The 25,579-nt window shown below is 55.9% G+C and overlaps 1 protein-coding gene across 6 annotated transcripts in view; it reads right to left on the reverse strand.

The window, feature by feature from the left end:
- SHF (Src homology 2 domain containing F) overlaps positions 1-22,803 on the reverse strand; it is a 40,120-nt gene extending 17,317 nt beyond the window's left edge. Inside the window, exons 1-7 of one of the 6 annotated variants that reach the window (XM_055715210.1) lie at positions 22,103-22,801; positions 14,571-14,700; positions 13,286-13,504; positions 11,510-11,647; positions 8,263-8,434; positions 7,761-7,880; positions 4,377-4,427 (exon numbers count right to left, since the gene is read on the reverse strand). In XM_055715210.1, the coding sequence (XP_055571185.1) occupies positions 4,377-4,427; positions 7,761-7,880; positions 8,263-8,434; positions 11,510-11,647; positions 13,286-13,504; positions 14,571-14,700; positions 22,103-22,576 (1,304 nt within the window). In that variant the 5' untranslated portion in view covers positions 22,577-22,801. Of the gene's footprint in view, positions 1-3,253; positions 4,428-7,760; positions 7,881-8,262; positions 8,435-11,509; positions 11,648-13,285; positions 13,505-14,570; positions 14,701-22,102 lie in introns of those variants that run through there. The other 5 variants (XM_055715208.1, XM_055715213.1, XM_055715212.1 and 2 more) reach the window with 5 other exon arrangements.
- Positions 22,804-25,579: the final 2,776 nt, after the last annotated feature.

Raw genomic sequence — 25,579 nt, forward strand, 5'->3', positions numbered from 1 at the left:
TGTGTGTGCTATGTATGTGCTACACTTCACGTTTTGCTGGTAGCCTGCAGGGATCAGGAATAAATTTCTCTCCTTTGCTGTAAACTTTGGCAACTGAGCTGCTGGGTTATTTGATCCTTCTGCAGATCACTGTGGTTTGAGACAGAACACAGGGCATTCTGTTACATTCTGTGATATTCAAGCAAATTAGGCATCACTTCTAGGACTGAAGTTTTTAACTAATCACTAGGCCTGAGCTTAAGGGAATTTCTCCAGGCCAGAGGGGCAGGAATGGATGATGGATCACACCCTACACACATCTGAGGGCTTTACCCAGTCCCACAAGGATTAGTTACTGGCAATGCTCTCCAGCTTCTGAGGTGTCAGAGAGCCTTGCTGGCTTATGCTAGGGTGGGTTGGTGAGGTAGATGTCAAGCTTAATGCTGATCAAAGTGCTTCATTTCCAGCAGGTGTGAGATGTTAGGGACTATGACACAGTTTCAGCAAACACAGCCCAGCTTCCAAGGAGGTCAACCTCAAAATCTGCCCTACATCAGTATTTCACCCCTCTTGAATGCCTTCCTCCTGCAAGACTACACCTTTTGGCCAGTAAAGCCCTGTCCAGGAGTAAGCACAGCCCCAAGCTGGCTCACCACCAGGCAGTGACACAGGGCTCAGGGGCTGCACCAGCTCAGCCCTGACCACCAAGCAAGAGCAAGTTACCAGCACTGCTAATCCAATTATAAACCAAGCTTCCTTCCCTCATTATCACAGCCTGCAGCACGTTAAAACAGTTCAGTGATAATGGAAGGCTTAGCAAGGGACTAGAGATCAGGTGATGAATGACAGAGCTGTTTCACTTGCAGGAAGGAAAAGGACAGAAGCATCCGGGAGGACATGAGAGATTGCTGGGACAAGTAGATTAGGAAATGCTACAGACAAAGGTCTCTGGTCAACCTTCATGCTCCCGACAGGGTTAACCTCAAAGCCACATCAGGTTTCTCAAGCCCTTTTCAGTCCCGGGGATTAGCATCCTCATGAATAGGGATCCTGGTCACCTCTAGCCCCACTGCCTCACTGCTCCACCTGCCCCATTCCCAAACAACTCACTTCAGTTACTGGATGGCAAAGGTAGCACTGAAATACCCTTGTAAGAGAGATTCAGTTCAAATTATCCGGGAAGCTCCTGATCAGCTTGCATCACAAAGGATGCAATGCACCAGCCAGACCCAGAGTCATATACTTCCTGTGAGAATCCTGAAATAAGACACCATGGGTCCAAAACCGACCCAGGACCTGCTTGGATCTGCCCCATTTGAGAAGATCAGGGCCATCCACTGACCCGATGTCAACCTGCGGGCTGGGTCTTTGCTACAGCTCTGCATCCTGCACCCCGCTTCTACATCTTTGTTGTCGGACCTCCTCCACCACATGAGGGCCCCCCATAGGGAGCTGGAGGCATTGCCCTCAGGTTGCCGTGAATTTGAGCCCTCTATCCCCGGTGTCCAGTTTCTCCTGCTAATGCTATGAAAAGGAGGAAAAAAATGTAGCTGGGCTTAGGGCAGTGCTGCTCTCCACAAAAAAGCCCTTCTTGATTTCAGACAATGCTAACACTGCTTGGAGCAGGAGAGTGGACTAGAGACCTCCCAAGCTCCCTTCCGACCGAAGTTATCATATGAGTGTAGCCAGATCAAAGGAAGTGGTTATTTCCCTTTATTTGGCACTGACGAGGCCACATCTGGACACCATGTCCAGTTTTGGACCCCAAGTACAAGAAGAGAGTCTAGCAGAGGGTCACTAGGATGGTCAGGGCTGGATGAAAAGGGATGCAATTGCCTGAGGGAGGATTGAGAGCTGCTTAGCTAAAGCACTTGGACAAAGCTCAGCTTCAGAGCAGTCCTGCTGTTTCTGGTCTGTGACTGTCTCTGGGGACCTGGTGCAATGCACACAGGTCTCACACCTCCTAGTACTCAGCAGGGATGCCCCGAGATGGAGACAGGCTGCTTGGGCAGGATTTCACTGTAAGGCTGCAAGCCCGCAGATAAAGCAGCACTGGCTGCCAGGCCATTTGCCCACTGCCAGAGTTTCTTGAGAAAAACAACCCACAATACATGGGGAGGCTCTCCTGTGCCTTCACCCCCAGCTGTGTGGATCCAAGAAGCCTCTGCTTTCCCACCTGTGGCCACAGAGGAGGCAGAGTATCCCCCAGAAAAAGCTCTGCCCTGGAGCCGTCAGGGCACAACAGGGCTGCTAAGAGTCCTTGAAACCTTTTAAATGCAGCAAGGGCATCCAAGAGCATCTCTGCAGATTTCTGCATCTCCAGCCCTTTCTTCAGGCTCTGGTGTGGCACTGTTGAGAGAAAAACCCTACAGCTGGAGTTGCCTCCTTCCCCATCAGACAAGATGCCTCCCTGGGATGGAGAGGCAGCCAGGGGTGCAGGGGGGAGATGCCAGCAGCCAAGCTTGACTGTAAGGAGACACTGGTGCCCAAGGAGCTCATACCGCTGCCTTTTAAGGAGTGGCAGAGGCTGAAGCATCCTGAAACAGACCACCAGTTTCTGCAGGCTCCCAACCATGGCATGCACTCAGGAACCACACTGGTCATGCCTCATGGTGCCTACAGTAGCTCAAAACCATGATGGGTAGCCAAGACAGCGATCCCCCAGCTACAGGTTGTATCTGGGAAACCTCAGAGTCACAGATAAGACAGTAGAGCAAGCTGCAGCTGTGTCACTCACCCTCCAGGGTCCCCATGGTCCCATCAATCACTTCTTACCTGCAGTGAACCAGCAGGACCAGCTCCTTACTGGGAGCTGGCAGTGGAGAGGATGATGCTTTTTCACAAAGCCTTCATCAAGCCACTGCTAACACATCTCAGCGACACCACAAGCACTTTGCTCTGCTGATGCAAGAGGTTTCGCTGGTCCATCAGTGAATTTGCTGCTGCCATCCCCTCTGCTGAGCACAGCAGGACCACTCAGGGAGTGGAGGAGAAAGGGAATGCACTGCAGGAGAGTAACAGCGAGACCAAAGACCAAGCTTAGTCTGAAGCATGGATGGAGGAAATGTACCTGCATGGCTGCAGTAGCAGGCAACACCAGGAACAAGGTTAAAAGTCAAGGTATGCATTAAATGCTACAGAGCACCAGATGTAGCTTCAGCCAAATGAAGACAGAGCAAGCTGGCCCAAATACAAGGTGTCAGGAAGACAAAGAACAGGACTGGAGCCAGTAAATACTCAAGAGGAGGAGAACAGGAGATCTGTGAACTTCAGGGATTTTGCCCAAGATTTATGAGGGGTGAAGGAAAACAATAAGGCAAAAGATCCCAAAAAGCACCCCCTTCTACAAGGAATAACAGGTGAGTCCAAAATCAGCTCATTGCAGCCCACAAAGGGTCCCAAAAACATACCAAGGACATGACCACTGGTGTCTTGTATCCCTTGTCTCAGATGACGGAGCTGGCTGGACCACTCAGACACACAAGTCTCAGTGTATGCAAGAACGAAGGAAAAATCCATTTGTTTAGAGTTTTTGTGTAATAAAATTCCCCTCCCCACCGTTTTGCCACACCAATCTACCACTCAAGGTGGTGGGACGCAGGCGCGTGGTCCCCATGGAGCAGGAGGCAACCATGCACTGCTTTATTAGGCACTGATGCTGCACGCACGGCTGAGACCAGTCACTATATACATTTGGCAAAGGATGGTGGTACGTACCAAGCACCTGTGTGGGTGGGGGCCACCACCAGTCTGCCTGGCTCCCCTGTGCCTCACTAGCCCCAGGCAGGCCCCCATTTGCCCCCTGCCAGCCTCCTCACCTGTCGGCACAGCCATTTTGTCTCCTGCAGAGCCAGGCACCCTCACAGAGGCACCTGAGGCCTGCTGCCAGGTGATTTCTCCCCTTTTCCCAAACATTGTCCCCTCCCCAGCCTCTCCAAGGCCCCAGCTCCAGTCCTCGTGTCCAGAACTCTGCCCAGAGGCAGGTGAGGGCAGGCAGGCAGCTGGTGAGCCCCACTCAGCTCCTTGTGCAGGGGGTCTCCCCAGCGCTGTCCCAGTGGGCAAACCAGCACATGGAAGCCCCCCCAGAGAATGGGATCGAGGGGTCCAGCTGCAGCAATCCCCAACAGCACTGGCCATGCTCAGCGAGCTGCTCATGCACTGCCGGTCTGGAGCCCATCCTTGCCACAGTGGCGCTTGGCCCGGCAGACAGGCCAGTTTCAGGTGCACCCGGCCTCGAGCCTGGCTTATGGAGGGGTGAGTACTATAGGGTACGGATAGCCACTGGGTAAAGCAAGGACATGTGCTCAGCCCCCTTGATGGGCAGCTTGCGGCTGGCATAGTGATGAATGATCTCCGGCACGCTGTCGAAGGGTGGGCTATGCTGACCCAGCACGTACTTGTTCTCTTGGGTCCGGGACAGTTTCATGTGCATGAAGCCCTGGCTGCTCCTGCAAGGAGAGATTGAGGCAGAGTTAGGGGGTGCAACTGACCCCTGCCTCCCGTCAGGTCCTGACCCCTCCAAGAGAGGCAGCCTGCCCTTGTAGCTGGGGAGGGGATGCTGCCAGCTCCTATCCCCAGCCACAGCCCTGCCTGCATCATCCCACATTTGGCCATCTCCAGACAAACCCACTGTGCAAGGCAGAGATGTGGCTAACTATGCTGGACTGTGTCCCTGCCCAGAAGCATGGCCGTGCAGTGGGGTGCAAGGGGTCCATCTGGGGACAAGGATGGTTCCAAGGCTGGGGCAGATGTGTGCAGGTAGGGAAGTAAGGGCATAGCCCGGGCAGGAGCAGCATCAGCAACTCTTGCTGCAGGGTGACATAGGGGCAGCAGCTTTGCCCCTTGCATGTGGCAAAGACCCTTTTGCAACTGCCCCAGCTCACACAGGAGTACTTCAACTCACATATGTCCAGGCTCACCATGGCAAAGCAGGATTTTCTCCTTCAGCCTGCAGCATGTTGCTCCCCCACCAACAGTGCAGGCTCCACAAAACCTGCTCGGTGTAGCAAGGCCACTTCCCAGCACAGCACAGGCATAGAGCCACGTGAGGCTGCACAGCCAGATCCTGCCACAAGCACTGATTCCAAGTGATGGGCTAATGGCCCTGTTGCTATTAATTTGTGTCTCCGAGGAGAGCCACAGCCTGTCTGCAGCATCTGGAATGCACATTACGGCAAAATATTGATGACTTAAAAGCAGACAGGATCTCATCAGCAATACTGAGCCGCTTCCAGTGCTGCACAGGCCAGCCCCATCCCCCTGGCTGGAGACAGTGCCTGTAACGGACAGACTGGCTGCATTAGCAGAATGGGTTTGCAATCTATTTAAGAGCTGGGAGGCAAGGAGCCGTCTGCCCCAGGAGAGGGCACGGGGGAGAGCTGCAGCCCCCTGCCAGGGGCTGAAGAAAAGCGATAGCTGGCCATAATCTGTGTTCCAGCAGCAGGGCGCAGGGAAGAGCTGCAGGGGCTGCACTGTTAATGGCACCCTGTGAAGGTGCATGGGTTTATCCTGCACACACACACACAGGGCCATACCACTAGCATGCAGAGCTGCCCGCAGATACTGCCCTCAGTGCTGCACCCTGTCTGCAGACAGACCCCAGCCCTTGCTCACTGCTGGCAGGGAAGAGATGCTCAGGAGCACAATGCAAGATCAGCACCAGTCCAGAGCCAGAGCACTGCCACAGAGGTCCACAGACAGGTGATGCTGGTTGTGTTTTGCCCAAATTGCTCTGTGGGTCTTTGTCACAAGCTCAGGGATGTGACCGAGATCAAACCCCTGGAGAGATGCCTGAGGGAGTACACTGAAAACCCAACAGCATCCAGCATTGCAGCCAGCAGCAGGAACAGGACAAGGACAAGGGGCCAGTGCTGCTCCTGCCAAGCACCTCACAGACATAAGGAAGGACCCAAACCTTTGCAGCATGGCCTCACCCCACTCTCACAGAGGTGCAAGCCAGGAGGAACTCCTTCTCTGAGCATTTGGGACAATGACACTACAACCCTGTCCACAACAGGCAATGGGGGGCTGCCTATCCTGGACCAGCCAGAACTATCACAGGAGGGTTAAATCCTTCCGGCTACCTGACACACTATGGGTACAGCCACTCCTGCTGCTCTCTTTTGCGCATGTTTTTCTTTAAAGCAGTCCAAAAGGGCTTTAGGTCAGCATCAGAGCTCCCTTACAGACCATGTCCTCAGCTGTGCCTCCTTCCTCAAGGAAAGTAAAAAAGGAAAAAAAAAAATTTAAAAAAATAGAGAGATGCAGACAGCCAGCTTACAGCTATATAAAAGGGATCCCAGGGGATTTTCCTTAAAAAAGGCACTACAGAGAAAGGCAATGGAGTAAAAAACATGCATCCAAGGCTGTGGGCTCTCTGCAAGCACCGCCAGTGGACAGGCAATGCCCAAGCAGCTCCTGGATGGGCTGCAGTCCCCTCTGGGGAGGTGGCACACTGCTGCAAGGCCACGTCCTGGCCACACATGTTGTTTGAGAAGAGGATTTGGCCAGTTTTGCCATAAGGCTATGAAGGGGCAGTAAGAAGTAAGGAAAAAAAACCAAATGGATGACTGGCTTACAGAGAGGTGATGGAAAGGGACACCTGTGCTGGCAAGGGAGGAAGCCCCAACGACAACCCCAGCAACACCAAAAAAAAAAAAGAAAGGAGGGAGCTTTTCCAGAAAGGCTTGCTGTCTGGCCTGAAAGCTACAACTGCAGAAGGAAGAAAGGATATTTTCAGCTAAACCTCTGCCCTGGTTTGGTGCTGAAGGCAGCAAAAAAGCGGAAAAAAAGAATAGTGAGAGATGGAGCACTCTAATTCACAATTGTGTCCTGGGAAATAAACAGGGGAGGCCAAAACCAGTGGGGAGCAATGCAGGTACAGAGACAACTGTGGAAACTTAAAAGTATATTAAGAAAAGCATGGGGATACATGCCCTATTGTTGTGCAGAGATGACTGAAGTGCTCAATAAATACTTTTTTCACATCTGCCAGAAAGAGCTAATATAATCGTCCAGCAGAAGGGCAAGAAGGTATTTGCTAATCCATCATCGTCAGGACTGTAACAGCTTTGATTTTGGGGGTTCAGGCTGCCCCAAGAATCACGAAAGAGCTGGATGAGCAGCTCCTCCCCAGCAGGATGCATGCAGCGATGCTTCATGCAGTTTTGACATTCGGGGAACTGGAAAACTTGGGAAGGTGCAAAGATCCTCCCCAAAAACCCAAGACGAAACCAAGCCTTGCTGTGGGAGTGAGATTTCCCTGCTGAAAAACTAAAGCAGGGCAATGCCCTCTGCAGCACAGCTGAGGAACAGCTTCAATGATTACATGGAGTGGGGAGACAGGGATGGGTACTGGATCGCACACAGTCTTTTCCCGTGAAACTAAGCTACAAAAAAAATGGGGTAACAAGAAGCCAGAGCTGGAAGCCGTCATCAGACACATTCAAGGGAGCAGTGAGGCACATCATTTTATCCGTCTGAGGGATTACTAGCACTGCCAAGGGAAGAGCAGTGTGCCTCCAGATCAACAAGCCTTCCAGACAGATACTTTTGCCAGACACCAAACCAGAAGCCTGTGCCACACCACACAGAAGCACAGACTTCGTACTCCATCCAGTCATCTCAGAGTTACCCCATCAGCATCAGAGTTACATCCCCACAGTCATCTCAGAGTTACCCCATCAGCACGGGCACACATTCACTTGGGGCATCCACCTGCAAGGGGTCACCTCTGCTGTGGGTTCACCCCCCCCACCCCAGCCCCATCCGGGCTCACTCACTTCAAGGAGAGGGAGAAGTCATTCTTGCTGGTCTCACTGTTGCGCACCAAGTAGCTGGCCTCCTTGCACAGCCTCAGCAGCGTCTCTGCATCTGTCCGGCTGATGGCCCCGTGGTACCAACTGGAGGTGGGAGAGGGACTGGCTGTGCCAGGCAGAGAGTGGACACCCCAGCGAAGGACTCTGCCCCAGGGCAGCAGCAATGCCATCACCCTTGGCATCTCCCCGGGGACAGCAGCCACTCATGTTCAGGGAGAGGGATGTGGGTGGCACTGCCAGGGTTGGGGGACAAGGGGCAAGGATTCCACCGGGCAGCTCAGGGGGGCACAGAGGGCACATGAGGATACCACAACTGCGAGATGGACAGCAGGGACAAGAAGGCACTAATGTGGGGCCAGGGAGCAAAGAAGAATCAGATCTGCCCCGGGGCTCCTTGTGGTGTTGCCACAGGGATCCTGGAGCAGGCGGAGGGGTTGAACAGCCACTTGGGGCAGGCAGGACTCACCACTGGCTCTCCAAGGGCAGGGCAGGGTCAATCCTCTCCCCGACGAAGGGGCCAGGCTCAGCAATCAGCATCTTCGTGCTCTTGAGGCTGCTGGAGCCATGCCTGAGAGTGGCTCTGGCCTTCTCCTCCCTGCAGGGTGAGGTACGGCCATATCCCAGCCCCTCTGACGGACCTGCAAGAGAGACACATGTCACAGCCAGCAGCAGGGACAGGTGCACAGGCTGGGCTGACAACTTTCCCTCCCACGGAGGGAGCCTGCAGAAAGAGCCAGAGCCACATCACATCATGTTGGGTCCCCTCGCACTGCCCCGTCCCCCTGCTCTAAGCAAGGGCAGAACAGGGCAGCTCTTGGACAGCTGCTCACTGCATTACCCCACGACAGGCAAGGCTGGGTCCCCACTCCACCAGGACTGGGGTCCCTGCAGCATCCGAGCCCCTGGAACTATTTTCCAGGGAGGTTTCAAAAGCTAAGAGAGGTTTTGGCAATGCAACCAGACATTCAGCAGTTTTGACACAGAGTTAACTGAGAAGCAGCAAGGAGAGGCTTGCCAATCTTGGGGCGGAGGGTAAGTTAAATTCTAAAAAAATGGAGTGGGTAGATGGAGCTAGAGGGAGCAGTCAGTTTGGAAATGATGGACACATTTCCGCTGGCACAGGTAAACCTCCTGGGGTGAAAAAAATAACTCTTTGAGGGGGATAGTGACATTCTGACTGCCAGGTGCCCCCCTGACACAGCCACCTGCCCAGGCACCCATGCACTGACAAAGGGCAGCAGCCCGGTGCATGCCGCCCAGTGAGCAGCGGAGGATTAACACAGATGTGCCCCAGGGACCCAGCCTCCTGCTGACTGTTATTTCCATGCAGGATGATTTCAGCATTAACAATATTGTTTCTCCCACCTCCAGAAAGTTCATTATTACTCCCCTGCAATGCAAACCCCCTTGCACAAATTACTTATTGACTGGGCAAAGCTGCCTTGGCTCAAGGCTGCCAGTGGCTGATGCTGCGGAGGCAGTCACCACAGAGGTGGCCGAGACCAGTCCAGTCACCACAGCTGCCAGGATGAACCGAATGTCCCAGGCTGGGCAGCTTCCCCCCTCCCCCTCCCCTGGCTACTGGAGGGGGAGACAAAAGCATGGCAATGCTGAGGCCATGCTGTTGCAGAGCAGAAGCAGTAAATAACTAGAGGGGGATGCTTTTCTCTCTAACAGGGCATCCTCTAAGGTGGCTATTTAGGGACACCTTGTCTGGTCCCTACACAGGTGAGCAGGTCTTCAGCCGCCCCAGCACTGAGAAGGGAGGAATGCAGCCAAAAGGAAACCCAGTCAAAATCCTCTGCAGCTTAGCAAGGCTTAAAACCACTCTAGAAGGAGCTCGTGGAGGAGGTGCCCGACATCAAGGTTTGACAAGCGCTGCCTCTGCAGTGGTCTGGCTTTTCACTGGCCAGGCTCGCCCTTGCACGTAACATCTAGGCTTCAATTTCAACTCATCACCTTAAAAAATTGGGGTGATCGTTAAGAAGCCAGACAATCAAAACAGCAGTGTTTGTTGGCGGCACAAAGTCATCGTGTTAGAGGCTCAGAAGAAATGCATTTTACCTGTCAGAGCGGCAGAGGTATGTGCATGATTAAACAGGATATTAAAAACAAGCCCCTAGGAGTAAGATGACATCCTTCAAGGAGTTCAAGTCACCCCCACACTAGGGCAGTAGAAAATGAGACAAAACTCTGGCAAAATAAACTTAAAGCAACAAAGCAAATTAGGGAAGAAAAAAAAAAAGATTCTGTGTTGCTAAAACCAGGAAAAATGACAAACTGATGTGTTCATCAGGATGAGGATGCATGTCAGAGCGGCTGCGGGGATAATACATGATAGGGGAAGAGAAGAGGCTCCTGCACAGCAAAGAAATTAATTTTTCTTGACACCTGCATTCATTGCAGGAAGAGGATCAGGAAGTTTCCCCCTGCCAAGACCTTTCTTTCTCAGGACTGATCTCAGCCTGTAGCATCCCTATGGGTTTGGGACAGTATCCCGACACGGCCCAAGCAGAGCGGCTGCATTGCTCTGGAGTGCCCCTGTGATCGGCAGCAAAATCAGCTGTCACATGCAACCTCGTGCTCAAACCCACCTGGGAGGCAGCAAAAGCCATACTGTTTTTTCTTTATGAAGCTCTGCAGGGATCTGGGTAACTGCAGATAAGGAAATCAGACATCTGCACCTGGCACGTCACAGTGTCTACCAGGAGCAGCATTAGTGATGCCTGGGCAGACACGGCACACCAGGGCTCAAGCTGCTGCTTTGCAGAGAAAAAGTCACATCTCATGGATCTGTCCCAGTTCTCCGCAAGAGCAGCAGCCCACCCAAAAGCCTGGGTGGCTTTTGACAAACCTCTCAACCTAACGCTCTTGGCAAAACCCTAATCCACGACATAAGAGCAAAGTCCTTAACATATTAATAATGGTTTAAAAGAGAAGCAGCAATATTTGGCTTTCATAAGCAAGACGGCCAGCAGAATCCATGGCAAGTTTACATTGAGGGCTCTGCTGCTCAGCACTCACAAAAAAGGCTTCACGACAAGGCAAACCTGAGATGACAAAGCGTACCTGGGAGATTTAGCTGTTCAGGGTAGCAAAAACAAGAGTGAAGAATCCAGAGGAACCTCCTGCCACTGAGCAGCAAGGTAATAAAATAGCAGAGGAAACGGAGCAGTGCTAAATGATGAAGCAAGGCACACCTGGAAGAAACAACCCTAACTTCAACAGTGGGATCTGAATTAGCTGGTACCATACCTGTAAGGGACTTGGATATCAAGAGTCACAAGAAAACATTAGCATTTGCTCAGAGCAGTTGTTAAAGACTGTAAAAGCAGCCATCAAACACTGGGAATTTGGAGGCAGAAAGGAGAGAACAAAAGAGAAGGTAATAACTCTGCCACTGGATAATTCCCTGGTGCAGCTCAACTGCTGCGTGCAAAGAGGCATTGTGGAGCCATAGAAGATGCAGAAGAGGCAAGGACAAACACCTGGTGTCTGGCACAGAACAACTGAATAGGCCGGGAGAAGCCTGGGGAAGGTGGGGGAGGAGGGTGGATATCTGGCAGCACCCACAGGCAGCAGGCAGCGCCCTGCCATGTTTAGGCAAGTTCTGAGGCATCACAGGATCTTGGCGCTGGTGGGGCAGTGAGGCAGTGTCACAGCGAGCACCAGCCGCAGCCCCCTTGGACACGCCGCTGTCACGCAAGACCCACCATTGGCGTCTTCGTAGCTGGGCTGGCCATGCTGCGGAGGGACAGAGGCACCGGCCTCACCGTCCAGGGGGCTTTCACCACTGTCGAGCTGTCCCACCGGCGGTGGCCATGGCAGGTCTTTAATGACCTTGATTTCAACTGGAAGGGGAGGGGGCAGTGGGGGTGGGGAGGTGATGGGAAAGAGAGAAAAGGAGAAAGAGAGAAAGAAAGGGCTTAGAAAAAAACATCAGCAACATCAAGTCTATAGACAAGGAGAGCAGTTGTGGGGGGAAAGACCCAAGGACTAAATTCCTGGGAGCCCTACACCATCTCATCCCCTCCCCAGCAGCGAGCAGCAACAGGCTTGATGTGGGGCACATTCCCAATGTGCCTTCTCCTCCAATCAACTTTCCCAGCTGACCTTCTCTGGGGTTGTGGAGAGACGGCAATTACCCCTGTCCCATATGCATGTTCATCCAGGGGACCCTGGACGAGCGCCCCATTGCCATCTGTCCTGCCTGTGCATCCATCTTGCCCCGTGCACTTCCCAGCCACGTCACAGGGTCCGTGTTCCCCTGCCAGGCACAAGCAGGTTGCTGCCTCACGCCAGTACCTGCAGACCATCAGCAGGGGTCTCACAGGCCCTCCCAAAGTGGGGAATGAGCCAGCAGAGAGACTCTGGCATCACAGGAGAGGAGAAAGGCCCTGAAAGCCACAGCAGGACCCACTCTGGCTCTGGAAAGAAACAGACAGCAGGTCCTAACGTGGCCCAGGGTATGGCAAACTGACTCCCTCAGGATTCAGAGCAAGCCTGAAGCACCCTGGAGAGTGCCCATGCACATCCACGCAGGAGCCAGACCTGTTAACACACCACCTCCGCATCAAGCGAGGTGGCTCAACCGCCCAAAGCCAGAGCACAGACATCTCAGCACAAACCCAGCCCGGCAGCGCATCACGTTTCATGATGAAGCCCAACAAGCTGAATCCTCAGCACAGCAGGCAACGGTCCCACACCCAGCCGAGTCCCAGCAGCATGAGTGCAACCCTAGGCTTGAGCAGAACTGTGGTGTCAAGCCCAGCATGCACATCTCCAGCTCACAGAGACCAAACCCAAAAGGTGAACCACTCCCAAACCCAAATCTCCATGCCTCTCTCCACCAGCATCTCTGCACAGCGTCAGCAACCACTGGCTGAGCAACTTGTGCAAGACAGCTGCAGCCCAGACGCACAATGCTGCAATTAAAATGCATCCTAGATAAGAGTGTGGCAATTAGCCAGCACCAGCAGAGGAGCCAGCGCTAATGCACAGCATGGATTTCCTCATTAACAAACACAAACACAATCGATCCCACAGCACAGATAAATAGGTCAGGGGGCCAGACGATTGCCCGGCCAAAAGCTCCTGGAGGAGCGCCCAGTTTTCCTCCTGCCCTGAGGAAGGAGGGATCTGCTTGAGCCCAGGGTCGAGCCTCTCCCCTGCAATTCAAGGCTGGGGGGGGGTTAACATGCACTGAAGGCTGCGATCAGAGTGGGGAAGAGGTAATGAGAGATGGGCACCAGGCAGGCTGCCAAGGCAGCTCCATCCACCACTCCACCCGGCCTGCCTCCCTGCTGAAGAGAAACAGCCTCTGCAAGTGTACGAGTGCTCCCTGAGCCACAGAAATGCAGAGGCCAACACTACTGACCCCCAAAAGATGAAGGAACCCCAAGCAGCCAGTTTCTGCCCTGCAAAACAAAATGCAGTGTTGGTTGCTTTATGGCTGCTATCTGTCCTTTACGGCTGCTCCCACCACTCACCTGCAAAGGCTTTGGAGATCCGCTCCTTCTTCCACTCCCAGGGCTGGTCGTACTCCTCCGGTGGCCGCTCATCGTCCTCAGGCAGTCGGGACTCCCTGGGCCTGGAGCAAGTGAGGCGGTCGCCATCCATGTCCAGCCCTCCAAGCACAGGCTCGTAGGGAGTGTCATAGAGGTGCAGCGGCCGGGCAGGAGCATCCCGCAAGCCCTTCTGGCGGATCTCTAGCAGGAGAAGAGGGAAAAGACCATGAGCTTTTTGCCCAACACAGCCCAGCCATGGTCCCCAAAGCCCTGCTAGATGAAAAGGCTCAGTTTCACCTGAGGGTGACATGGCGTAGGTAGCATCAGCAATGGAGGAGACCCCCCCAGACATCAAGCAAGCACCTGCCAGAAGCAGGTCAGCCGGGCCCTGAGCAGTCCACAGCACCAAGAGGCCTTCTCTCTCCACACACCCCCTCTTGGGCAGCCCTGCAAAGCAGGGTCCACAGGGATAAAGCATCCCAGAGACTGATTCCCTGCTTGCAGCAAGGCTGGGTTTCTTCCCTGGACACCCAGCATGGCTAGTTTAATAAAATGCCCTTCCCTCAAGCAAAACAAAACTCTCTCACACAGACACAAGAAATCTCTTTGCCACTTGCCGATTTTTCTAAGAAATGCAGTGGTCTAGTCCAAAAAGCTGCACAAGCTTTCCAGAAACCACTTGCTCCAGGGCAACCATGGAACTGCAAAGCAGAGCCAGAGCCAGAGTCTGCAGCGTGCAAGCCAGCACAGTGACCCTGCAGGCACTACAGCAGTAAGAGTGACGCCTTCAGGAGCGCAGGCTCTCACCTTGCCTGCCCTCCAGCCATAAACAAGGCCACTGGGGACCCCACTGCTGCAACAGAAAATGGCACACTCTGGCTCAGTTCTAACCATATCAAGTAGCTCTCACATCCATCTTAAGTTTTACACCAGACACATTAAATGTCGGCTCTCTCCTGGCTCAGCCTGGCAAGCAGGCACCATGATCCCAGGGACAGAACAGCAGGGAGGAATATCGAGGTGCCTTTACTGCTTGGATAGCCTTTGTGAGTGCTCTGGCTACGGTAAGCCCATCTCACAGGGCTAACGCTGTGAAAATGTGCCTGCAAAGTGGCTGTGCACACCACAGTGATCGCCCAGGTTTGCCTTGTCTGGGGGACTCGGGGCTGTCACAGACTGCAAGGAACAGAGCACAGTGGCTACTAAATTCACACAGTAGGGAACAGAGGTGCAAAGAGTGGCCCTTGCACAGAGCCTTCCACCTTACCAGCCATCATTTTCTGGGCTTCATATGGCTCCATGTATCCATCGTTCTCTGCCACCTTCTCCAGCCCTGCCTGGCTACCAGCCACCTGTGCTGCATCGAAGGGATCTGCGTAGTCCTCCAGGACAGCCAGCTGGAAGAGGGGAAGGGCAGGAGAAGGGTTAGGGTACTCCCTGCCTTTTGGCAGGGGGTCAGGGACCAGCTGAAGCCCCTTGAAACCTCATCACGAGCTCTGCTAGCAGCAGCCAGAGCAGCAGCTGGGACCCTGAATCCACATCACGGCAGCCCTGCAGAGCAGGTGCTGGCAGCCAGTAGCTTTCCAGACACCAACGCTTGGTTGTGGAAACACTCCAGCTTTTGTCCCCAAAACTGGGTTGGAGCCAAGCAGAGCAGAAGGCAGCCCGGCCTCGTTCCTTACCATCGGTCCAGCACTACCAGTGCCTGTGCAGACACCCCAGCAAGGCCCCCACCACGGCACAGGGCAGCCAGCAGTGCCATCCCCCTGCCATGGCACACAGATGCTCTCCCTGCATGCATCCAGATTTCCTCGCCTGAAGTGGAGAAGGGGTGTAGATCCCAGTCCAGGGATGTCAGCTAGCACTGGCATGACTGGGAACTCACTGGTTATTTTCCAGGGCTCCTGCAGGGTCATTTGAAGACATTTCTTAACAAGAGGGACAAGAACAGCCTATGGTTTCCTCCCCGCTCCCTCCCAGGCCCCCACAGCATCCCCACACATGTCCTGAGTAACATAAGACAGGGCTCCTTCATGTGATCAGGAGTCACCGGGAAGCAGGACCAGTAGCCTCTCAAGTGCCATGTCATACAGACAGCACAAAAAGCCCGAGGTTTGCCCTTACTAGCGAAAAGGAGACACTCCTGCAGTAGGATAACAGGGCATGTTGCAGAACTCGATCGCTCCCAGTGCTGGAGCCACAACCCTGCTCCGGACCCTCAGCAGCTTCCCCTGAATGGGGCCAGGCAGTATTTCCAGTAGGGTCTGAGTGCACCCAAGCACCTTTGCTGGGGTCTGCTCACCCACCAGTCTGCAAACCCCAGTCTGGACCATCCAGCGAGATGGGGTTTGCCACCACAATGCCAGCCATGCAGAGCTCCCACAGCAAGGACCAAATGGCCTGAGCACAGTGTGGTGGCTGCCTAATCCCACCCAGCGCCAGGCTCTGTCCTCACCACCACGCTGTCCCTGCTCCTGGCCAGCCATGGAGATCAGGGCTGCTCAAGCATTCCTCTCCAGCTCCCATAATCTGCTTAAAACAAAACACTTCTTCCTCCTTCCTGTGCAAAAGGGCTCGACAATAGCCTTGAAGCAGCAAAACCCAGCATGAAAAGGGAACAGGAACTGGAGCTGTAAACACCTCCACAGCAGCCCCAAGCCTTTGCATCCCGCTGAGCTGCGGGAGGAACACAGCTTCCCAAGCCTCAGCTCACCACCTCCTCTTTAAACACTCCAGCTCTGGGCTCCTCAGGTGGCTGACGCAGTGGGTAGCTGGGGCAGCCCTCCAAGCCCAGCCCCTCCATACCAGGGTACAAGCGACCAGCAGAGTATCATCCCTGGAACAAACCCCACAAGCCACAGGGCTTGCAGTCACCCCAGGAGCACCCATAAGCACAAGGAGGGTTCAAACATGGGAGCAAGCAAATGCTCTCACCCCTCAGCAAGGCAGCAGCGAGATGTGTGGCTGCTCAAGATACTGTCCTCCACCAGACGAGAGGGAAAGAGCAAAACCTCCTGCTGGCTCTGCGGGCAGGGCCCAGTGCCAGTGAACCAGGATGGGGCTGCAGGAGCAGCCAGCCCCTGGCTTTGCAACAGGAGACAGGGAATCTGTTCTCACCTTCATCATCCAAGGGAGATGGGGCATCACTCAGGCCCCACAGGCCACCAGAGACACCAAGGGGCAACACTGAGTCTGGGAGTTGCAGCCTTTTGCTTGCCACCACTGGGGTGAACACCCCCAGGGAAATCTAAGTCACCAGTGACTTTTGCAGCTGCTTGGCTGCTGGGACCCAACGTAATGCCCACGGGCTGAAAGATGACAGCGACTGCAAATTCACTGTGGGAAGCCCCTCTGCTTTCTAAATATGCTTTTCCTCTCCAAGACAAAGAGGGGCGCTTCCCACCCGCTGTCTGTGAGATCCCATGGGCACATCAGTGCCCACCACTCTAAACAACCAGGAGATCCCATGGGCTGCACCCACATCTCAAAGCTACAAAAACGCTTTCACTCTGCCACAATTACATCTGCAGAGCACAGCCCCATGCCGGCGACAGCTCATTCACACAAGCACTAGGGCCAAGGGTGGCATGAGCACTCTTGCAGGCGTCCCAACACACACAAATGCATGGGCTTGACACGCAAGCACCTGTGAGGCGGGCAGACAGGCAGCACCATGCCCAATGCTCTCTGCAAAGAGCTCTCCTGGCTCCAAGCATGCTGAGGGGCTGTGAAACATGGTTTGTTGACCCTCATGGGCTCAGAAAGGGGTGGCCTGCTTGTTCTACCTGCCCCAAGCCCAACTTGCCTGCATTCAAACCTACCACAAACCCCATTTCCTAGATGCATTTCGCCAGACAGACATAGACCTGGCTTGCAGCTGGTGCCAGTCCTGGACCCACCCCCTCTCACCCTGTAAACAGCTTCAGATGACACAGGGTACCAGCTCAGCAGCCAAGAGACTCCCTGGCACATGGCAGTCACACTTCCCAGCCGGAGGAAAGTCCCATCCATATTTCCACAGCACTTGGGTCTGGCTTCCCATGAAGGGACACACAAGCTCCAGCAAGCTCACAGAGCACCCTCCACTCAGGTGCCTCCAGCTCCAGAAAGCAGAGGATGGTGGAGAATCCTAACATGCCTCTGCTGAGACCCCTAAAACTGGATATTTCTCTTGCAGGGCGGTGCAAAGGCACTCATCAGTTATTAGATGGGCTCTACAGAGGCAAAATGACAAAACGGCTCAGATCAGGGTCCCGAGCCTCCAAGCTCCCTAGGTCTGGGGGATGGGGGCGGGGGTTTGCTACACTGGCTTTACTCCTCCACTGTCTCAAGGATGCCTCTTCATAAGAGCAAAGTCTCCCCACCACAGGGTGTTGAGAATGTAAACCTATTCGTTTTTTACACGGTCAGATATTACAGTGGAGACCCACGGAGAAGGTGGGAAGGCAATTCCTAACTGTCTCCAGGAGCACTGCAACCTCAGGACACACAAGCAAGCAAGTGAGAATGATACCCCAAGCCCTGAGGCCGGAGGGACTGGAAGCTCCAGCTGGTGCCAGGAAGGGGGCAGGGCTCTCAGAGGGCAAAGGCAGGGATCATGTAATTACCAACTGCATCCTAATGCCCTTGCATGTGGGGCCGAATTAAGGTTGCCTGGGAAACTGCATCTCTGACATTTCCTAATCCACTTGCCGGACTTTACGAGCCATGCAGGGCTCTCTGCAGCAGCTGTGGTACATGCAGCTGCTCCCTTGGTGCAGGAGGGGTCACAGCCACTGGCAGGGCAGCTCCCAGGGGTGCCCCAGACCCCCCACAGTTCAGCCAAAGGGCAGGCATTTCCATGCTTAGTTCACCTGCCGTGGTTGCAGAGGGAGCTGCTCACTGCCCGGCTGATCCCAGCACGCCGCTCAGATGCCCGGGTACTGAGGCATCACCTGCTCATACACAGCACAAATTTGCTAATACAATTTGAAAGTATTTGGGTGTAAAGCAACCTGACGTGCAAAGCCACCATACCAGCACAGCTCTTGGTGCAGACCAGTCCTTCAGAGAGCAGCCAAGGCATCACTGGCACTTGGACATATGTCCTCTTTGTGCACATAAATGTTTTTCATGCATTTATCTGCCGTGACAACGCACACCCAGATCGCTGCTGCAGTACTGAGGCTGGTCTCACACTGATATTTATGCCCACTGTAAGAAAAAAAGAAAACCAAAATAAAACGAAGGTTAAGGACCAGACAGTCACTTGGTTCTCACCGTAAAACAGGTTTTACACTGCCTACCAGGTCAGGTGACAGATGTTGGCTCTCCAAGATTGTTCACAGTTCAGGCACTGAGATCCCTGGGCAGAGCTGGGGCTCTTCAAGCCATCTTGCTTACAAACATCCTACCTGCCACCACCCTTTGCCACAACAAAATGTTCCACTCTACAGAGGTCCCCAGAGGACACCTGGGGAGATCCTTCACTTTATAAACAAATCTCTTGCTCTGGAGATAAAAGTGTGTTTTGAGTTCCCCCAGGAGCTGCTCTGAGTTATAATCAAACTCAGTTCATTCTCTCTGTCAGGTGCAAGATTTCCCCAGTTTTACACATCTTGCAGCTTGGCTTTCAGTGGACGCCAAAGCCAAAAGCACAGAAGAGAGCACTGGCCTTCCAACAGGGGTCTGGTCTGCAACCCACGGGGCCAGCAGGGCCAGGCAGGGAGCCCACGGCTGCACCCATGGCAGGAGAGGAGGGAGCATGGGGTGGACAGCCAGCACGGCATCATGCAGGATGACTCAGTTCAGGGAGGCTCTTGCAGGAAAGACACACACCCAAGAGCTTCCTGGCCAGCCATTCCCACACCCCGCAGCACTGACCCTGAGCTCCCAGCAAAAACCTCAGCACCTGGTCAAAACACGTGTGAGATAAAGATGTCCCCAGGCAAATCCCCAACCCCAGCACACTGTGCCTTGGGTGCAGGCATCTCCATACAGCAAGGTCCCTCACCACATCTCTCCCCACTGCATCCTGGTGGCACTGTTCCTCACGTCTAATCCAAACATGGCAGAGAAGACATCTCCAGAGTATTTGCCTCGCTCAGGCGAGCTGTACAGGGCCAGTCTGTTGTCCACCACTGTAGGGAAAGGACTGCCCACACCAAGCATATGGGGAAGGACCTGTGCTGGTACCCATCATGTCCAGCAAGTGTTTGTAATGGGGTAGGAGCCACTGCAGAGCTCACTCTAAGCATGTCTCCACAAGATGTGGCAGAACCCATACAAGGCAGAAAGATGTGACGATTCACACTACAACAGCAAAGCAGTGTATGGCCCAGGCAGGAAGGATGCCATCATTGCCAAGATGTTCCTGCCCCATCTTCAGTTCTCCAGGATGGGCAAGACAATTATGGCAAGCACAGGGCTCCCAAGGAACATAGTCAGTCCCCTAACCTCAGTGCAGTGCCTGTACCACAACCCACATAGCCTCAGCCAAACCACACATCCAGGAACTGGTGGCTGCTCCCGCCACCTCTGTCCATCTTTGTCCTCCCCACTCATAAAGACTGCACATTTTATTAAGTTTTTCACTGCCAATCATTAGTAAAAAAACTCTCTGCTCCAACAGCCTTGCCTGTACCTAGAACTGTACTTCTGCCTTCATCTTCAGCATCAGCACAACTCAAGGCACACATCTGTGAGCTTTCTGGACTCCCAGTCCCCACAGCAGGTAGGGAACAGAGCCCACCACCTCTTCCTAAGCACAAAAGCACCGAGCACCCTGCCACAACCATCATCTTAGCATGAAGAGCTCAGCAGAGACTCCAACCCAGCCCCAGTGTGTGCCTTCCCTGCTCCAGGACACCTCGATGTTGTTGCCAAGAGCAAGGACTGCAAAGACCAGCAGCCCCCCCACCAAGTGCCTCCATCCTCCTGGACTGCGTCCAGGAAGAACCACCATGACCTTGTAGCAACCAAGGAACCCTCCCACCACTCAGCCTGACGTCAAGGCCAGCAGACAGGAGCTGCAAACAGTGCTCAAGCCCAACAGAGATGCTCCACATGGTGAAGGCTCCCTGGCTTCTCCAGGCAAACTGTTTTAATGGACAGCCACACGCACTATCAAATATTCTCACACTATCTCTGCCTTCAACCCAGCCTCTGAAGCTCTGCCAGTGTCCATCACACCAGTGCTCTGAAGAATTAGAAACCTCCCTCCCACAGACACATGCAGGAGATCAGATGATCTAATCACCCTCTATCTTGGATAAAGTCAAGGGTCTTCTTTGGCCTAGTGCTGTTAACTGGGCTTCCCCAAACAAGTATCAGCTTTTAGCTTTAGCTCTGAACTTCCCAGCTTCTCTCCAGCCCTCAGATGCCCACACAGCCCTGGCTGTGCCTGTTGGTGGTTCCTGTTTCCCACAGCTGTTGTTCAGCCCTCTGCGCGTCACAGCCTGGGTCCTTCCTAAGACCACCACCCGCTCCCGGTCCCTCTGAGCCCACACCACATGTTCCAGAGGAAAAAACATCCAGCCTGCCTCAGCAAACCACATCACTACATCGGCACCTCCAGTCCCTGCTGCCAGTGCCCAGGAGGGCACTTCTCCTCCTTCTGTGCTGCTGCCCGCAGTTGCCAGTTTACAGGATCCCAGCTCAAAAGGGTGTTTCTGCTGGGCCCCTCTGGAAACCTCCTGAAAGCGATTAGTCAGTATGAGCAACTTTCCCAAACCCACCAGTGACAAGTTTTTCTTATCTGCTTAAAATACTCCCAAGCAGATTTTGCCTGGTGCTTGTTTCATCGTGCCACCCAGCAATGCCAGGACCACAGATGGGGTCATCGTATCCACCATTCCCTCCACCAGCCAGATCTGCAATCCCGTCGAGTTTGCTCAGCAAGCCCCATCTTGCAGGCAGCAGTGCTGGCGGGCATGTACTGGTTACCCCTCCTGCCTTTATTTGCGCAGTCCCTGCATCAACCTCGCTGCCAAGAGGCCCAGCACCAACAGCTGCAGCCCCAGTGGGTTTATTCCTCTCCCGGGTCCCTGCGCTGCTTGGAGCCCATCTCCCCCCATGGGGAGCTTCCCCCCAGCTCCTGCCACTCGCCAGGGACGTTCCTCAGCTCCTTTCCGGCACCGGCCGCGCCAGGCTCTGCTCGAACCCCCCCGAGAAGGCAGCTGGGAGGCGGCAGACAAAGGGACGCTGAGGCTCCCTGACAAAGCTGCACGGCAGCGGGGGGGGGGGGCGTCCGCCAGCGGGCAGCCCCTGGCGAGCGGGCGGGGGGAAGGGGCGCCTGCGCTGCCGGTCACCGAGTGGGAGGAGGCCCAGGGCCACCGGCCCCAGCGTCGGAGGCCGCTGGAGACAGTCCTGCGTTGCACAGGGCCTTTCCAGCCTGGAAGGTCTTCGCCTCTGTCGAGCAGCAAGCACTTTCCTGCAAAGAAACGCCAAGAAGGGAGGGGGGACGGCGGCCGACAGGCCCCGCGATCTCGCACCGCCGCGAGCGACACTTCCCGCCGGGGCGCGGACCTGCCTCCCGCGGGAGCCGGGGCGAAGCCGGGGCCGCCCCCGCCGCTGCTGACGCGTGACCGGCATGTAGGTGCTGCCGGGGCGGGGGGCGTGAAGCGGGACCCCGCGCGGAGCCTGGCTTCGCCCCAACCCCCCCGCGCCCAGGCTCCACCTGCCCCGGGGCGCCGGCCCTGCCCCGTGCTCGGGCAGCCGGGGCGTCTGGCGAGGTGGCCTGCAGCACCCGTCCCGGCACGGGAGCCGAGGCACGAGCGGGGAGCGGAGAGGGCGGCGGGGGGCCCGCGCCGGGACACTCACCTCCTGCGGCGGCTCCTCGGGCAGCTCTGGGCCGGCCGGGGACGAGCTGGAGGCGGCGGGCGGCAGCGGCGGGGGGCTGGCGGGCACCTTCTCAGTCGCCTCCACCTTGATGAGCCGGTGCTTGGGCGAGATGTAGCGGGGCCCGTCAGGGGTGGCGGGCGGCGGTGCTGCGCTGTAGGGGTCCTCAAAGTCGCGCTCCTTCTGCAGCCGGTAGGCCGCCACGATGTCGGGCTGGGCGGCGGCCAGCGGCTCGGCCGCGCCCCCGGGCGGCGGGGGCGGCTGCGGCGGCGGCCCGGCGCGGTAGTCGGGCTTGGGCGGCGCGGGGGGCGCGGGCTTGGCGCTGCGGAAGCCCAGGTGCTCGCGGAGCCAACGGGCCATAGTGCCCACGCACTGCGGAGCCCCGCCGGCCCCGGCCCCCGCCCCGCCGCCCGCCCCGCCGCGCTCCGAGCCGGCCGCCGCTCCGCTCAGCAGCATCGGCGCCGGCGGACTGAGCGCGGCGGCGGAGCCCGGGCCGGGGGGGGGAGCGGGGGAGGCGGGCGGGCGAGGCGGCCAGTGCCACCTGCCGGAGCCGCCGCGCCGGCTGCTCCGAGCGGGGCTTCCCCCCCCCGGCTCCGGCCGCCCCGCTGCCCCGGACCCGCTGCCCCCCGCACGGCACGACACGCCGCGGCCTCCCCCGCCGCCCAGCCCGGCTCGGCTCGGCCCGGCCCGCCTTCCCCGGGGCCCGCCCCGCTTGGCCACCGCCCGGCCCGCCTCCGCCGGCGCTCCGGGCAGGCCCTCGGCTCCCGCCCCGCGGCCCGAACCGGCCCACCAGGGCGCCCGCCGCCCCGTTCCTCTGCGGCGGAGCTGGGGGCCGCGGGCCTCATGCGATCCGGCCCGGCCCAGCCCGCAGCGCTGCCGGCTCCGGCACCTGAGAAGCAGCGCCAGCGGTGCCAGCAGAAGGGCCCCGGGGGGCTGCTAGAGGGACAGGGGCAATAAGGGCCCCCTCGATGTCAAAGCCGCTGCCTGGAGGGTGTCCCCGAAGCCAGCCCAGTGCGGGACAGTGCAACAGCACACTGCAGGGACCATCACCGCAAGGCCAGGCTGGCACCAGGGGCCCCACAAGACAAGACAGGGGTGAGCAGGGGTGAGGCAGGGGAAGGTGCCTGGGAAGAAGGCTGAGCTGAGGCAGGGTGTGCCAGGGCATCGGGGTAAGCGTGAGCCCCCGGGCATGGGGAGCAGGGGCACAGGGCATCCCCCTGGGTGCAGCCCAGGCAGGGCTGGATTTGCCCGTGAGGGGCCAGTGGTGACAAGCCTGCAGAGCAGGGAAGTGTCACCGGGAGCGGTGCACTGGAGCATGGCTGCAGAGGCTGGAGCTGCCTCAGCAGCCAGCAGACACTTACACGTGTTGTGACTGTTACCCCTGCACACACCGATCTCCACCCACGCCCGCTCACCCACGACCTAGGACTGACTGTTTTCTCCGTGCCCTCCTAACCCCCAGCAGCCATCATAGACAACCCTCTCTCCAGACCTGCACCCCTGAGTCCTCAGCGCACACCATTCACCCAGCCCTGCTCGCAGGCTGAATCCCCTGTTGGCCTGGGTCAGCCATGCCTGAAAGGGAAGGGGGATGGAGGCAGGGTGCTCTGAAAGCAGGACCACTGAAGTGAAGCTGAGCAGAGGCATGCAGTGAGCAGGGAAAGATGCTGTGGAGTGGTACTGCCTGAGCTTGCACTGTAAGCCAGACTCCTGCCCCACTGTGGGAACAGATGTTGGCACATGGGCATTGGGCTGCTTGCTGCAGGGAAGAGAGGGTGCTTGGAGAGAGAACCTTCTTGTGGTGACCCCTCTTCCTTCCAACCCCTGCACAGGAGGAACACTGGGGTGAGGATGCTGAGGAGGTGAGCCTCCTGTGCTAGCCTGGCATGGCACGTGCTGAATGCATGCCCAGTGAGCCCACCAAGTCCCAGATTTGCTTTATTGAGTATGTGCACTCTGCATGCCCTTGCCCAAGAAACCCAGCCAAATCCACCATGTCCATCTGAACATCAAGGAAGCTTCCTCCCTAGGGAGAAGACAGCTAAGGCACCCAGAAACCAAGACTGGAAATTTCAGAGTGTGGGGAATGCAAGACGCAAAAGGCATCAGGAGGAGGAAAAGTGCCTATCAGGAACAGAGTAAATACAAAACAGTGAGATCTAGCAGCAGATCTCAATCTGGGCAGATGGGGATGATGAGATTTTTATTAAAATGCAGAAAAGGCAGACGTTCTCAATAAATTTGTCTGTCCAGCATTTGGTAGGAAGCAGAATGCAGGGCTGATGGCATGTGAGACTGAGAGTACTTCTACCCTCTGATAGTAACCAAGGAGGATGTTCAGCAGCATCTGTTGGAGATGGCTTTTGTTAAATCCTCGAGCCTGGAGAACACACACTTGGCGTCTCCTGAGAGCTGACCGAGGAGGGATCTAGCTTGTGGTGATATTTTTTCTGAAAAAAATACTACCATACCAGAGGAACTGCAGAGGTTCATCCTTCCCATCCCATCCCATCCTGTCACATGCTTCCCATTGCTCCCTCCTGGAAGAGGCAGCTGCACCAGGGCCATGCTGGGGATCAAAGAGGGACTGTGGTCTGAGCCCACCTAGGACCCCAGCAGCTCCTCCCCATTTGCTGGGCCTGTTTCTCTTCCAAATTCCTTTGTGGCCTTTTGGAAGGCAGGTAGTAGTACCCAGTGTAGCCCTGTTCTCTGATCTGTGTCCTGTGGGGCATCGCCTTCTCACCTGAGGCCTCAGCAGAGCCTGGAGGGACATCAGGAAGAAGATCCCTGAACCCACCTAAGCCCTCAGATTTGAGCTACCCCTGGATATTGGTTTCCCTGAGCCAAACCACCTAGACAGCAGCATGGGACAGCAGGGTGAGGAGAACATAGCTGGGGTTGGAGCCCCCATCAGGAGACTTCCATGTGCTTAGGGAGCTTTGAAGGGGAGTCCAGGAAGAGACCAAATGAGCTCCTTACACCCTGTGTTGCTCGGCACAGGCACAGGCTGCTTACATTTTTTTCTGCAGTTGTGATGAGACACTAGCGACATCCCTCCATTCACAACAGTTCGTTTCAGGTTTGAAGAAGCAGCGACAGATTTCTGCATTCACACTGCCAAAGCCAAGCCCCATCTGTGTCTCACACCACAGCTGGTGTTGCTCCAGTCCCCAACTGTTCATATCCCTCTTATCTGATGCACATTGGGACCCGGGTTTGATGTGTGCACCTAGAGACTGGTCCCAATACCACAACTGTAGCCGCGATGCCATTCTGCTTGCAAGTTGCTGCGTCCCAGCCAATCTCTGTAACAGATGGCTGTCATGTAGCATCGCTCCTGCACGGACTGGCGGGGGGCGCAGGGTGGGACTGGCAGACAGGAGAGGATCAGGGAGCACACGCTGCGCCACTGGTGTGCCAGACTCCACATTTTGGCTGCTCTCTCACACAGTGGCAGTG

The sequence above is a fragment of the Falco cherrug genome, chromosome 7 (genome assembly GCF_023634085.1).
Source record: "Falco cherrug isolate bFalChe1 chromosome 7, bFalChe1.pri, whole genome shotgun sequence".
Taxonomy (NCBI): domain Eukaryota; kingdom Metazoa; phylum Chordata; class Aves; order Falconiformes; family Falconidae; genus Falco; species Falco cherrug.